Raw genomic sequence first — 16,564 nt, forward strand, 5'->3', positions numbered from 1 at the left:
GGGTCAGTAGAGAATAAAAAACATATGTACATGTATGGGAGAATATATTTTAACAGTTTTCTGCATTGATACTGTTGTCAACTCTCATGAAAGGAAAGCATTACATACATTGTACATTTAGATTTCACATTTGACAATAATTAAATCTTAAATCTATTTCATATACAATTCCATACAAAGGCTTTCAGCAAATTTTCAGGACAAAGATTTTGGTACATTAGGAATAACCTATGATCTCCACTCTTTACTATTGATTCCTCAGAATCATTTCATATGAATTGCCATAATTGGACCAAATCTGTTCTATAGCAAACAAAACTTTGCTCTGCGTACTTTCACTCTAAACAAAGGCATAAATAAGACAAAGCAGAGCTTCAGTATCTACCCGTACACAATCAAATCCATGCAGCACCATCATACAGCCAATAAGCTTCAAACTTGCGTACAAAGAATAGAAATGCAGTTTCCAAGAACTTTTGAAAAATTAAGTTTGTAAGTTCGATATGTTCAATTTTAATAGTACCATCATTGATATACTCTTGTGATACATACTATGGCTATAAAGCTGCAGATAAGGTGAATGAGTTAATGGTATTAGTGATGGGGCTTACTTTTAACATTTCTTGATCAGTCATGATTTAAACCAAATTATGACTTTTAAGGCATGTTTTCATGCTCCTGTTATATAGGGACATACATACATACAATGACATATTGCATTAAAATATTAAAAAAAAATCGGCAAAGTCTATCATTTGTTTCCCCATGACATCCTCATAAGGCAACAGCAGCATTGAAAAAAAAAAAAAAGGTTCAGAACTTGCTTTATGAAATTGATTTTGTGCAGCAGGTTTCCTTTTAGTGTGGGGCAGCATGCTTTTTCAAGAAAAATAAAATATCTTGTTAGTGGGGGAGACTCCTCACAAACTTTGTGCGTGAACAGTTTTAATGTATTAAAAAATAAAAATCCCAATACGAAATGGGACTCAAGGCTTGCTCAAAATATCTAGTCGCAAGATCCAAATAATCATAAAAGAATAACTGTATTTCCCTTTGAAGAAAAACAAACTTTCATAAGGCGATGAAAATCCCTCTCATACAAGATGAAAGGTACACTCACTGAGAACCAAACATGCTTTTATCAACACACACAGATGTACCCCTTTAAACCATTGATTCCTTGTTACAATTTTAAGAACAAAATATAAACTTCAGACAAGTACTTCCTACATGCCCTTGGTAACAAAAAAAGCAAGAACAATTACAAAAACAAACCACCATAACATCACAAATAAAACACTAACTTGCTTTTATCAACAAACACCGATGTACCCCTTTCAACCGTGGACTCTTTCTTTACACTATAAAGAACAAGAAATATAAGTCAACTTCTGACAAGTACTTCCTACATGCTCGTAACAAAAAAAAAAGCAAAAACAATTACAAAAACAATCCACCATGACAACACAAATAAAAGACTTGGATGATGATATGAGTAGAAATAACTGTAAAACAATGCAGACTTGTATTCCCCCTTAAAGGGATCATATAGTTTTGGTTGAGACCTACCTACATGTTCTAACCTTTTTGGGTGAGATAATGAGAAACCTCTCTGTTTTTTGATGTATCGGCCATTTCAAAACCAATTATCATTAAATAAACTTTTAATTCCACTTAGAATGGTATGGTCTGTACTATTTCATTTCTTTAACACACAAGTGCAGCACTGAGGTTTAGTAGCACCAATTTGTATTATTGCTCTTAACACACAAAAATGCCATTGCTATGGTCTTCACGTTACCATTACATCCACAGCACCCTGTTAAATCCTGGAAATGGTTTTATTCAAAAGAAGAAAAGAGTATTTCATTACTGCTTAGCAGTGTTATTAACACATATTATTATGCTCCAAAGTATTGAAATACGTACTTGATTAATTTACACATTTTGTTCGTAGTTTGTCACAAAAATACATCATTTCATACCGATTAGAAAAAGTCTTGAAAATGTCTATATTTATATACAATGATAAAACCCAAAAAGGGGGGAGTTTCTATCACACTAGCATAATGAGACAAATGTACTTCAAATACACAGCACAAGCTGGAAAGACATGGATGGGGAACAAAGTTTCTAATCCCAATTTCACCGTTTAAACTCTTTCTTTTGGCCAAAGTCACCAATATCTATCTTTCATTTTCTGCTAACAGACCAAAAGTCAGGACCAATCACCAAAATCATAATGTTAAATTCCCACACATTTTCTACATAGGTATGAATTATTCACATCATCTTGGTGCATAAAGTTTTAATGCTAATTCTGTCCATTGTAGATAACTTGCTGTTACAAAAGAGTAGAATGCATAGAAAGTCCAAATAAGGAAGCTACAAGATCATTAAGGATAATTAAGGCATTGTGGTTCAGTACTTATAAATACATGTACCTGGACATCCATTACTGTTATTTTAGGGCTACCATTATGTTCAAAGTTATGGTCCTGAATCATTCCTTTGACAAAACTGCTAGGAAAATAAACCTAAAAGGAAAAAAAAATCTAACTTCACAAAAAAAGGCTCATGTTTTTCATTCATTTCACACTAGAGACACAAGCACTCATTTCATTCATTATCAACCCTCCTGCAATTTCAAAAGAAAGAAAAAAAAATGTACTTTAAAGTCTTGGCAGCCCACCCCACTTTTTGAGAATTAAATAGCTTTTTATATTATCCATACAGAATGTATTTACAGCGATGTTCCAAGGGAATCATCTCTCAGTTTATGACATTGATGCTCCCTGGAAACTTTCTGTCCTCGATCACACCACTTTGCCAGTCTTCGACGTGTCGTAACTGTCACAGGAATGAAATGTGAGAGAGAAGAAAGTCATCATCAATATCTGATAACAGATATGGAAAGAGCCTGTTCTCGAATATAAAAATTCTTTATCACTTGTAGGTAAAGCAAAATGTTTAATGTCATTTTTTTTCACTGCACAATTCCTTTTTGAGTGGCATAGATTATGCTGCTGAGCAAGCTAGACTGTTTGGCGTGAAAGATGTTGATATTGTACAGAGACATACATGTTTACAAATCATATAAGTTTGTTATGCAGATTTCCAGTCACACACTAATGACTTATCAATTTGCCTTCATGTTTATAAATTCTTTCTTTGTCAACGGTGAAATTTCCTTAAGGAATACAAACAAATGTTACTTTCTGCAGTACATTGTAAATACTGCATTATGTCACCTGTTCAAAGCCATCCCTATCTATAGCAGTGTGAGTGGACTGGTGCCTCTTACAACTTATATCACCAAGGGGCTGTTTCTCAAAGCTCTAAAAGCAATTGTTTAGTTCAATTGAGCTGATCTTAGGGACAATATTGGGATCAATCAATCCCAAGATGTTGGGAACTGTTTCACTAAGCCATTTGGGATCAATACCTTGTGCCAACCCTGCCACATTGCAATGTTTTTATTTTCGTGAATTTCATATGTGGGTGCTCTTTGCAAGATTAACAACAAGCAAATTTATTAACTCTGATCTCAACATGAATGCAACGTGCATGCGTACATTTCTCTGTTCATTAATTCTGTACTCAATGATCACAAATTTAACTGCTTTACATGGCAAAATTATCAGGAAGTCCCAATTCATGAAAAATTAGACTTGTTGAATATATGGTGTAATACATCTTGAATGTGATCTCTTAATCTATTTAAATCCTTCCCAACTAGACCTGATGTGAATCTGGCCCATTTTTGGGTTCATAGTCTGACTTGATATAGTTCCCATGGTAGTGAAACAGGGTCCAGACCTCAATCTTACCCTGATTTCCATGCGAGTATTGTTGCGCCTCAGTTCTTCTATAATGTTGGTCATAGAGTCCACTTTCTTCATCAAATCTGTTATCAGTTCCTGCATCTCCTCAAAATTCTCACATGTGGGACAGGCTGTTGGTAAAAGGAGGGGGGGGGGGGAGACAGGTTGAAGTTAGAGCACCTCAGACATACTATCTTGTCCTGGAAGAATTACTGATATTATCATGTTTTCCTCGTTAGATTGACACCTGAATTTCACTGTGTACTTTGTATCAAGATTATTAGAACTTGTTGAATTCATTATCATTTACACAAATTATAAAGAATCTTTAAAAACCCCACCAATTTGAGAGAGAGAATGAAGTTTAATCTTATGAAATGTGTTGCCAATTTGTAAGAATCACATTGTCGGTCACATTGACTATCATAATTGCTTTGTGAGCAGAATACAAAAGACTTTAAAGCTTAATCATAGTGAAAGAATTCCAGACAGATTTTGAAAGAATACTTCAGGCTACATCAAGTTGATCTGATTTTTATTGTAATTAAAGGAAAACTCCAGACCAGTTAAAAGTTAGCCTGAGAAGAAAGAGTTAAATGTGTGAGCACAACAGTGAAAAATTTCATCAAAGTTGGATTAAAATTTTAAAAGTGATGAAAGTTTGAAGTTTTGCTAATTTCACAGAAGGAGAAGGTCTAGAAACAAGATTTGAAAGAAAAAAAAAAACATGCTCAAGAAAAACTTACGTCTACAAGAGCTTCCATCAATGCCAAGCTTGGAGTTGGCTTGGCAGGAGCAGTTAAAGCCACCAGGGAAATTGGAACAGAAGTGATCACACCCTCCATTCTCCTGTGAACCAAACACATCACACATTTTGTTAAAAAACTGACATTTCTGTATAAACTGGTATTTATGTATTTATGATTCCCCTGCAATGTCGCACAATCATGCCTTTGTCTCAGGGTGAAAGGCACACCGAAGGTGAAATAAAAGATCCCCATCCACTGTATCTCAGAAGTGAGAGAGAGTTTGGCATCAGATTTTATGTAATTCAAGTCAGATTTAACAATTTGGTGTAAACATAGAACCCTCCAAATTATGTACAAGGGCTTGAATAAGTACTTTTAACGGTAGTTCTAAAAACAGATGTAAATAGGTCAAGTCTAGTCTGTTCAAAAGATGTGTGCAATACCACAGAGGCATGTGAGACGTAAATGCGTCATCCATTTATCATGAACACTGCTGATCAAATTAAGGACTGCTGGTTAGAGAAATGCCGCTGGCACCATCATAATCAGCGAGTGCAGTGACATCAAAGTTGCATTACTTGTGTATTTGATGTACATCTTCCATTTGAATCATTCAGTACAGGGGTCTGTTGCATAAAATTTGAGATCAAACATAGATCATGACTTTGAATACTAAATGCTGTTTGGCTGAACCTGACTTATGTTTGATTTTGAGACATATGTTTGATTTTGAGACATATGTTTGATTTTGAGACATATGTTTGATTGAATCTTTTTGTGCAGCAGGGACCAGTTTTCAATTTGAATTCCTCAGAAGAGGTGAAATTTAAGAATGAGCAGGTTGCATTTTGAGGCTGGTGTTAATTACTAACTTTAACTGCCCACAATATGTAAAAAAAGAGAGAAGAATAAGAAGGCTTGTTATTGTACAAACAATGAAATTTAGACATTCCAAAGTTTTTAGCAATCAGACAGAATGAAACATTGTCATCCACTACAGAATGATACAAAAGTTTTGACACAATGAGGTCCAAATGTTGTACATGCCAAGTTGTGTTAAATCTTTCCAGCTGTATTTTCAGGGTTATATCTACAACACACTCATTGTATTCAGCAATCAAGATGTCCTGAAGGACTTGCCTTTTTTGAGACCATCCTGCCCCCATCCGTATATACCCGGACATTTTATTAGATTGCCTTTAAATACTTTGTGACACAACTTTATTGAGTTTAACTCTGTTCTCGTGTATATGAAGACATTTGATGTGGTGATAAAGTGCCAGTAATTTAATTGCAAGTCCTTGCCAACTGCATGTGATGCAAACAATTGCTGTTTTGTGTGTGTCTGAAGTTCATGTCCAATTTGCTACATTTCCAGCAATTTTATCAGCTCTTTATCTCAATAACAACCTCTCTCACATTATGATGTAGAAACCACATACAGCCTCTGTGGCACCCTACTAAGTCATTTTATGAACTTACTGGGGGAAAAAACTGAATTTATTGCGGCACACAAAACCTTGTGAAACTCTCCAGAAAATAAGATAATCACTGTAATCATTAAAATAGACCTAGCAAAACATACACACGACAACTACAACCCACGAATTGCTCCTGCATTAGTCTCCTTCCGTACAAAGAGGGACATCCTCATCAAGAGTCCATCTAAATTTTTGGCACACTTTGAAAGTAGATTGAGTTACCTTTTTTTTCTTTCTTTTTATGAGTCTCTATTCTAAAGCAAGCTTGTGTCTCCAGCATTTCTCTTGACATCACTTAGTATCAGATAAATGTAATTTTAAGGTCTATTTTTTGTGTGGAATAAAGGGTTCATAAAGCTAGAGACATTTCTCACCGTAGCACACTCGTCTATATCTCTGCACCTGTTTGAGGCGATGTGATGCTGCTCATATCCTTCATGACAGGAACAGCTAAGAGTGAGGAAGGAGATCAAAAGAAATCAATACTGGTTAAGAAAAAAAGATCATAGGATCATATTATACAGATATTGCCTGTGTAGAGGTCTAATATAACACTTGACATCATTGCAGTAGTTGTATTTTCCCGAAGAGATCATAATCTATATAGTATATACTACCGTCTTGAGGAAAATATATCTCCCAAGGGAGTGTCGAGTGTTATATTACGCTACCAGACAAGGCAATATTTGTTATATCACATGGTCTACATGAATCTCACATGAGTCTCAACACTAGTTGACAGAAACTCATCACAGTTTGTAATCTCAAAATCCACACTTACTTGTGTCCTCCGTCATAATTTGTGCATATGTGGTCACAGCCTCCGTTGTTCAATTCACACTCGTTGATATCTGGAGGAATGGGACAAATCATAAGGCAGTATTTCATTTATAGTGGTTCATCTATTTAGGTCCTTGCCCCCATTCCAAGTATGAGCGAAGGAGTCATGTAATCAATGAATTAATGTACAAAATGAGTCAAAATGTGAATGAAATGACAAGAGATCAGATGGAGAGAATACTGTACCATTGCACTATTTTCATCAAAACAATTGCAACAATGTCTTTTATAAATTGCTTCCTACTACTACTAATACGACTGACAATGACTACCACTACTACTACGACTACGACTACTACTACTACTACTACTACTACTACTACTACGACTACGACTACGACTACGACTACGACTACTACTACTACTACTACTACTACTGCTGCAGCTGCTACTACTGCTGCTACTACTACTACCTCTTCTTCTTTTATAGATACCACTAAGTTCTACAGTACTATCTCTTCTACTATTACTACAACTTCTGGCACTACTACTACCTCTACTACTACAATTACAATTACTATCACTCTTCTTTGCCTGTCAAACATCTTGTAGTTTCAGTTCTCCATACTAGCTAGCTTACCGAGACAGGTGCAGTTATCAGCATCCATGTAGAAGCCTGGATCACAGCTACAGGTGTAAGTACCCGGGAGATTCACACAGTTGTGCATCTGGTTGCAGCATGCATAGTCCGTCTCACACTCATTGACGTCTTTTTTTTCAACAAGAGGAGACAGACAAAAACAAACAAAAACATAATGGATGATGATAATTGATTTAAGGAAGTAACTCTTCTGTGCAAGTCACTGATGATATATTGTTTATGCAAAATACTTTTTTGATGGTTTCAATTTTTGTGATCAACTGATATTCATGAAATATTAATACAGTTAAAATATTGCCTCCCACAATACAAATGAAATGTCTATTGTCTCCAAGGTGGGAAATCACTTTAATATTGCCTCCTGAAAATGGATGATACTTGTTTCTCATTCTGTTGCTCGCAATTTTAAGTTACAAAAAAAATTTTTGTTGCTCTTTGACAACATAACATCATTGCTATCAGAGCTGTAGATTAGCCTCCATCATTATAACCATAAGAGAACAAAACCCAAATATATATTATATTTGTGGAATAACATTTCACCATATTTTCCTTTTTCTAGAATTAAAGCACTTGACTTACATCTCCTCGGAAACAGGGGGAGTTATATTACCCGGGACATAAGTCAGAATCAATAGGAGAGATTGTGTTCATTTCATAAAACATAACATTTTGTGGAGTTATCATGTTTTCTTTTTAGGCCCTATCATTGTCCAGAATTATATCATGAAGTGAAATAATTTCCTCATCCAGGAATGGCAGCACTGAAACTTTCAAACTTTATAACTTTTGAATGGATTGTCTGATTTTCCCCAACCTTCACTGATGTGTCCTACTAATACTACTGCATTCCATCAATCCACATATTGTATATCTTGGTTTCATTTTCCTTAAAGTTTCAAAGACTCACCTTTACACGTCTGTCCGTTTTTCTTCAACTTGAACCCCTCTTCACAGTCACATCGGTGTCTGGACATGAAAAGTTTGAACACAACAGATCTCATGACAGCAAAACAGCACACAACTAGTGACTTCAAGGGGTCAAAGGTCATACATCCAGGTTCAGCCAATGTTACCTTCCACCATATAAACCCTTCACATATGATGCATCACACGTTACCCCGGGGTACCACGTTGTGTAGCGCCACCTCACGTCCACTCAAGGACAGCCGCAGAGGAATGCATGCACTGCGTGTACGTCTACAGTCATTAACTCTTAATGTGCCAGGCCCAAAACCTCTAACGTGCCAGAGGTTTTTACCTAACGCCAGAACGTTTCGAAACTGCACTGACAATGAAATTTAAAACCGCCATATCTCTGAAATTATTGACTGTTTTGAATTGAGTTCTACACAACAATTATCAAGAAATGTTTGTTCTTTCGTGTCATGTAGTCAGTTTGCCATAATATCTATCTGAACCTGAAATATTGCACAAATAATTGATACATCAGAAAAATTATTAGAAATTTTTGTGTAGTATGGAAAAAAAGAGTCAGTCGTGTTTTTTCTTCAATAGAACGCTCCCTTGACTCTGTGAGAAAGTTTTAGAGCAACATCTCCTCTTTCAAATGATAACTAAATTGCGTTCTAGAATTGTATGATTCCAAAGATACTAGCAGTTTATTTTGTCTTAGCAATTTCTCTTTCTGCCTCAGTAATTCATTCCCAAATCTGAGTCCTTTAGTCCCAGATCCTGTATTTGAAACTGAAGTGATTGTCCCGGGCCCTGGAAGAGTGTCTTTTGTCCACTTGAGAAGGAAGAGCCTGCTAATCCTTCTTTTTTCTAAGCGGACCACGGGCGGGGGTACTCTATTGAAATCGGCAGGTCTTTGTCCGCGCGCAATTCCTATGCTAGCGTGGGGACGATTAGTGACGTTCACCAAAACAAAAGGATGAAAGACTTGACCGACGAACGAAAGCTGACCTTCTTTGAGGGACAAAATCAAAAGAGCTTCCCGCAGGGACAGCATCCAAGCGGAACAATGCGAGTGGAACCGCATAGACAATACACGCAGACTCAATAGCATACACACGTGTGGTTTACCAATGAGACTTTTGATCCATACACATCTCGCAGAGGGTGCGCTCGCTGCGGATTTTCCCGACGCGAAAAAAATACATCTAGCTGAAAAATCATGTAATTACTCAAAATTTTCTAATGTAAGCATGTTCACATTTTCAGTGGAAACGATGGCTATGCTAATTAATCAGCTACCACTACATATCATTGGCAGTTTCTTGGTGTAACACATTGCGGTACCAGAAGAACTTAAATGATCAATGCTTTTCTCGCTCTTCTTAGTCGCCGATCGGCGACCATGGCACGTCAGGACTAAGGTCGCCGTTCGGCGACCATGGCACGTTAAGAGTTAACCCATGCCACTGCATGTGATGCATACATGGTATGCTGTGCTAGCAATATAGCGTGTGCTCAGTGCAGGGGCTAGCGCGCTAGCTCCAGCACCAAAATAATTTCCCACTTTTTGGCACCCACGGTACAACCTTTTTTTAAAAAAAAAAAAAATAATTCAACAAAATGGCTGATTTTTATTTGGTACCCCGGAATACCATTTATGTCATCATATGTCTGAACCTCGAAGTATGACCTTTGACCCTCCACCATGAAAACCCTGATGGAGTCTGGAACAGTAAGACAAAGAGCAATGCAGAATAATGGTAATTTGCCTAAAAACACATGGGGAAAAATCACTGATATTTCTACAGTTCCTGTCCAATTTTCATATGGATGGATATTAATTTTTATCTCCTGAAGTTCCTGATTACTCACCAGTGATATTACAACAGTAAGAGCACAAGTTTTAGCACAAGGCCATATAGCTTCCTACAGAACGTAGCAGCCAGAATGACGGCAGCGAAAGGAGTATCTTTCCTGCATGATGACACTAACCCTCCTCTGTCATTGATGCAAATCTGCTGGCAGTGTCCATTGTCCACCTTGCATTCGTCGACGTCCGAGCAGGACACTCTGTCGGAGGTCAGATAGAAACCCTCGTGACACAGGCAGGTGAAGCTACCATTAGAGTTGGAGCACAAGTCGTTGTGATCACAGATCCCGAGGTCACATTCATTAATATCTGCAGAATGGAATGGAAGAATGAATTTGTGTAGTCTACGTGCTTCCTCCACACTTCAGGGGCGCATCTCTAGTAGCGTTTTGTCAGATATTTCGTCTGACAAACTGTTAAAAGCTACTGAAATCCTTGCATCTGATTGGCTGAGAGCAAATTTGTCCGACAAAGTTGTCAGACAAAATGCTTCATGAAATGCCCCCCCAGAAGTCGGTGGGTTGAAAGCCTGTCAACTTTGAAGCCCTAATCACAAAATTGAGATATGTGGTACCTCTCTAGAAGCTCTGGAAAAGGGGCACCACTTTCTGTCATTTTTATTTCTTTAACACCCTCTGTTTCACAGCTCATTCTTTTGGTGCACAAGAAGTCTGATCAAGTTTATCATGTACATTGATACATGCTTAACAAATATAACATCAGACAGGAATGCCTGAGCACTCATTCAAAAGTCATCTGTGAGCTTTATGTATAATTTACTGTTCTGCTGCATATATCTGTCATAGACCTATCATGAAAATGATATTAGTAATTTCCCTTCTAACTCAACATCACAAAGCAACATGTTCTTGATAAGAAAAATCTTACAACACAGCTCAGATTATTTTATTGCAAGAGGTAGACACCACACACACACACACACACACACACACACACACAATGTAACTATATTATAACATTCCACATGTTTGTTGATTCTTTTATATGATGCACATATACAATATACTTGATATGTAACATACAATATGATATAATCTACAAAATTCACAGTAGAATCAAACACGTTGCACTAGATGCTATTTGTAATACCAACAGGGAATAAAATCAAACAGAGTATGAAACTCATGACTTACTACACAGATACAAAGCATTAATTATGAAAATACAGCATAGATTTAATCAATACTCACCTCTACAATGTGTTTCATTGATTTGTACATAGCCATTTTCACAGGTGCATATATGTCTGAAAAGAATAAGAATGAAACAGTCATGTGGTAATGTGGGCACTGTATGGTAGAAGCACAGAATGAACAAACATAAGAGCAAAATTCCCCTTTCTGCACTCAAAAGCAGACACACAGTCACACATAGACACACAAAAACATATAAAAACACAAACGTATAGGGCCTACACAGCTAGAGTCTATTTACTAGCTTCAGAGAAGCTAGTTCAATTCTAGAATCTTCATAACCGCGGCATGTTTACAGTCACTCATTACTGACATGATAGTTCAGGAAAGAAAATGTTTACGTCACTTCTTTCAACACAGGATGTTAAAAATGCGTTTTCCTAAAATAGTACTGAATGTAATATACAACTTACTACCACACATAAAACACTAGTGCTGTTTTATGTCATCAGCATCAAAGGAATCACTTATCAAATGCTCTAATGGTACCTACATTGTAGATTGATTTGGCATGTATATGTTATTGGCAAATTGTGTTTTTTTTTCATGTGATCCACTATTTCAGTAGATCACTCTTTTCTATCTCTGTATCTACTTTTTGTCCGAAAAGTGTGTATTATTTTCTCATTATATAATTATATAAATAATGTGAATTGACAAATGTATACTCTGTATCTTGTTACTTTTTGATAGATGGAAAGAAAGTGTAATTTAGTTGAAATTGTGAGCAAGTTGGTAGCTCATGATCTGATTTAGGTTACCAAATATCAGAACTGCCAAAAAGAAGGAAGATAGTACAGCATCAGTGATAGACACTCACCCGCCAAGTGTATTGTTGCAGATTTGCTGACAAAAGTTGAGAGAAGATTCGCTGCATTCATCAATATCTGGTCAAAGTAGAACAAATTATCTAAATCATCATGCAATGCATACAGTACAACACAGAGAAACTATATGGCTCTAATCATTCTAATGCTCTGATTCTGCATGGTTGGTACTGTCATACTATGGTGGTAAACTGAAGTAGTGTCTTTCAAAACACAGATGGGTTAATTGGCAATGTCATTCCCTGATTGATAATACTGCTTCTGGTCTCGTTCAGATGACGCCTCTTTGAAAAGCACTGTCATGTCTGTTCATCAGAATGGAACATCACTGAGGGGAAAGTTCAGTGGCAGATCCCCCCCTTTATTTTTCATTAAAGACAAAAGAAAAAAAATGAAATGAAACCCGGATGTGGCACCAGAAATATTTAGTTGCGCCCCCCTCCCCCCCCCCCCCCCTTTACAGAATTCCTGGATCCGCCCCTGAAGTTTGTCTCTCTTTGGTCTCCATACTCATATCAAGCCACACAATTTATTCCAGTAAATTAAATATTTTATAAAAAAAAAAACATGTATACACGTATCTAATGAACTGCATTGACTTCATTATATATTAAAGTTTAATTATACCAATGCTAGAGAAACTTGTTTATGCCACCATTAGGGATAAATATATATATATATATATATATATATATATATATATATGTATATATATATATATATATATATATATATATATATATATATATATATATATATGCTTGCATATTATAAGTAAACTTTGTATTTCAAAACATATAATAATATATGGCCAGTACTCTACATGACATATATTGTCAGCAAAGCACATATCAATCCTTTGTATACCCAATAGAATAAAGAGCTATACAACAGAAACAGATGGAAAGACAGACAGAAGACAGGATAGATGAAGAATGGGGGCGAATGAGCGGTCGCCATGGTTATACTCACCTCTGCAATGGAGCCATTCATAGGTTTCAAACCCATTAGGACAACTACAGGTGTAGTTTCCTGCTGTGTTCTGACATATGGCCTCCTCTGATGCCACACAGCGGTGAATGTCTTCTCGACACTCGTCGACGTCGACGCAGACGTCTGCGTCTGGAACCTCGGGATTGCGTGCCCGGAAACCATCAAAGCACCTGGGGTATTAGGCAGAACATGAGCATCTAATTCTCACAGAGAATCAAGACAGTTTATGATCCTGCTTTATGTGAAACAGGCAAACTCAATAGCACAAGGGAAATATCCATATAATATTGACAGTCCTGGAGAGTAACATCTACATAATTGCCTCTGTAGCATCGCATCGAACAAGTGTGAACTTTCTCACAAACAATGCCAAGCATGCACTGTGATAAAAGATTATACATGCCACAATGCCGCCACTGCAGCAGAAAAATATGATGTTGATATATAAACTATAAGATAGTGTAAAACAGAATATCTGATACATATGATGATATGTTTTATTGGTCTCACATATAGTCTGGCCAATACATATAAAACAAAAATTTGCTTTAACACACTTACAGCTATTGACAATATTCCCTTTCAGACTGTTAGCTCTGTAAAATTTGAGTAAGACTACCTGATTCTCAATGGTACTAACTTGATAAGTTTATAATTTCGTTCAATTTCTAAAGCCTTCAAAATGGCAAAAGAGGGTGCAAGTTATCTTTCAGTTCTTTTAGGCCAATACAGGATTCAGCTAGTGTCGCCTACATTATAATAATAAAACAAATAGACCGCAAGAGCAATTCTCCATCACATTGACAACAAAGTTTGTTTGTTTGTTTGTTTGGTTGGTTTTTGTTTTGCTTTGTTTTGTTTTCTTTTTTTAAATAGCTGTTTATAGCAGTTGTCTGTTTCAATGACAAACAGACTCACTTGCATGTCCAGGCTCCTGGTGTGTTGATACACTGCTGGCTACAACCACCATTCCTGTCTTGACATTCATCAATATCAGCGCAGGTCAGCTTATCCTCTCGGAGGTAGAATCCACTCCTACATGTACATTCAAAAGAACCTGGAATAGGAGATTCCAGCCATTACAATATGAAGCAGACTTCTAACTCAAATTGAGAAGGATATACGCTGACGCAAATGAGCATCACTCAATTCAAATATCACAAAGACACATACCTGTATTTGTGACTCATAACCTATGGAACAAGACTACACATATCATGCTGAAATTTGATGATCCTCCTGTCATTGAGTGAATGAAAACTTTAGGTGCCATGTCTACGTAAGCAAATAGTTATCATAGACATCAAAAACCAACAACAGAAGCATCTATAGATGCATAGTGGCTTGGCCACAGCAAGGAAACATTTTTTATATATGGCATGTACTGTATAAAAGTACACATTTTCATGGTGTTGAAATTTTTGTGCATTTGCAGAAACTAGTGCAAAAATTAAAAACACGCAAAAATTTTTGCTTGCCATATGTTCCAGTATTTGATGTCTTGATTCCACAGAATTAGATACACAAGAAACTCTCTTTACGGAGCCGAGTGTGAAAAGTTAGTCAACTTTTACAGTGTGCCAATCGTTGGACGTACAGTGCACAGTAAGGGGTAATGTATTTGGTACTACAGTGGACTCCCATTATAAAATCCTCGGGACCAGCAGTTTTCTTTCGTTATAACCGAACAAATAAACAATAAAAAACATAGAACCGATAATTTTGCGACCCACATTTTTATTTCGCTGTAAACGGAATTTCGTTATAACCGTGTTCGTTACAATGGGAGTGCACTGTACGTAGTACACTTGACTAACCTTGTGAGTTGCTACAAAGGTGGTCACAGGGACCACTCCGGTCTGCCGCGCACTCATCTATATCTACACAGATGGTGTTGCTGAGATCAGTTCCCTGGAATCCGCTGCGACACCGACATTCGTGCGACCCCGGCAGGTTGACGCAGACCTGCTGGCAGCCGCCGTTGTTGATGTCGCATTCGTTGATGTCCAGACAACCCGTTCGGTTCTCATTGGAGGCAAAGCCCTCACGACACCCACACTCAAAGCTTCAGGTGTGGCAAAGTAGTCATTGGAGAAGAAAATAGGAAACATACCCAATTAGACTTAGTTTTGATTTTGTTCTTTTTGCAGAGGCTTATACAAGGGAAAATTCCATGAGACAAAACAATGACCTCAGTTTCTACTTGTTACTGTTCCTGCTTCTGAAGAAAAAAAAGATGAAAAAGAGTCAACTTACATCAACTTATGCTTTGTCATCTCATATAAAATTTGATGCATGCTTCAAAGAAAGTAGATTGACCATACACATCATCAAAATCAAGAACAGTTCAAATTGATATAGTCTGTGAATAAAGTGAAATTGATCATTGTTCTCGATGCTATATGGCAAGTAAAGATCTTGCCATTCTAGTCACACTTACCCTCCTTCTAAATTGGTGCATACATGGCAATCATCCATCGGCGGGTCACACTCATCAATGTCCACACATTTGATGGTAGAGGCCATGGGCTGGACACGGTAACCAGGGAAACACTGGCATCGGAACCCTCCAGGAAAGTTGATGCAGTCGTGTTCACACTGGTACCTCAACTCCGTGGCGCATTCGTCGACATCTGTTCAGCAAGGTTTGATTTCAAGCATTACAGTTTTCATTGTAGTTTAATGTCATGTTGATTAATCGCTTTTCATTCATTCATTCAAGTCTCTTAACCTTACCTCAACGTAAGATCTCTTAAAGGGTGTGTACAGTTCTGGTCGAGGTGAGGATTTAGCATTTAACATTTTGATATTCAGAAACCACTCTATGAGATGCCAAAGAGCATGCAATTATAAGGGGTATCAAAAGTTTATTTGATGAAAATCGGTTTTGGAATGGCTGAGATATCCAAAAACAAGGTGAAACAAGGAGATCCTAATAAAAAGCGTGGCCTGTCGCCTTTTGTTATTATCACTTTTTTGGATATCTCAGCCATTTGAAAACCAATTTTCATCAAATAAACGTTGAATCCTTCTTAAAATTACATGCTCTTTTATATTTCATAAGAGGTTTCTCATTATCTCACTTTAATAGGAATGTTCAGAACATGAATCCCCAACCTCAACCAGTACGGTACAGTCCCTTTAACCTTTAGTCTCAACTTACACAAGAAAAATCTCCACAACAAACTACTATTCCAGCCAAGAGTCAAGCATTACCAACAGCTAAAAGAAGATAGAGCTGATGAGA

At 36.9% G+C, this 16,564-nt stretch overlaps 1 protein-coding gene across 1 annotated transcript in view; it reads right to left on the reverse strand.

The window, feature by feature from the left end:
• Positions 1 to 1,698: 1,698 nt before the first annotated feature.
• The window catches only part of LOC139744848 (uncharacterized), a 109,675-nt gene continuing 94,809 nt past the window's right edge, over positions 1,699 to 16,564 (reverse strand). Inside the window, exons 11-24 of the mRNA XM_071655260.1 lie at positions 15,758 to 15,950; positions 15,135 to 15,382; positions 14,236 to 14,374; positions 13,297 to 13,487; positions 12,318 to 12,384; positions 11,495 to 11,550; positions 10,406 to 10,592; positions 8,406 to 8,464; positions 7,475 to 7,603; positions 6,836 to 6,905; positions 6,429 to 6,504; positions 4,571 to 4,673; positions 3,831 to 3,955; positions 1,699 to 2,850 (exon numbers count right to left, since the gene is read on the reverse strand). Of these exons, the coding sequence (XP_071511361.1) occupies positions 2,773 to 2,850; positions 3,831 to 3,955; positions 4,571 to 4,673; positions 6,429 to 6,504; positions 6,836 to 6,905; positions 7,475 to 7,603; positions 8,406 to 8,464; positions 10,406 to 10,592; positions 11,495 to 11,550; positions 12,318 to 12,384; positions 13,297 to 13,487; positions 14,236 to 14,374; positions 15,135 to 15,382; positions 15,758 to 15,950 (1,721 nt within the window). The 3' untranslated portion in view covers positions 1,699 to 2,772. The remainder of the gene's footprint in view (positions 2,851 to 3,830; positions 3,956 to 4,570; positions 4,674 to 6,428; positions 6,505 to 6,835; positions 6,906 to 7,474; positions 7,604 to 8,405; positions 8,465 to 10,405; positions 10,593 to 11,494; positions 11,551 to 12,317; positions 12,385 to 13,296; positions 13,488 to 14,235; positions 14,375 to 15,134; positions 15,383 to 15,757; positions 15,951 to 16,564) is intronic.

The sequence above is a fragment of the Diadema antillarum genome, unplaced genomic scaffold (assembly GCF_040938485.1).
Source record: "Diadema antillarum isolate AM-2024a unplaced genomic scaffold, OU_Dant_1.0 seq00001214_RagTag, whole genome shotgun sequence".
Taxonomy (NCBI): Eukaryota; Metazoa; Echinodermata; class Echinoidea; order Diadematoida; family Diadematidae; genus Diadema; species Diadema antillarum.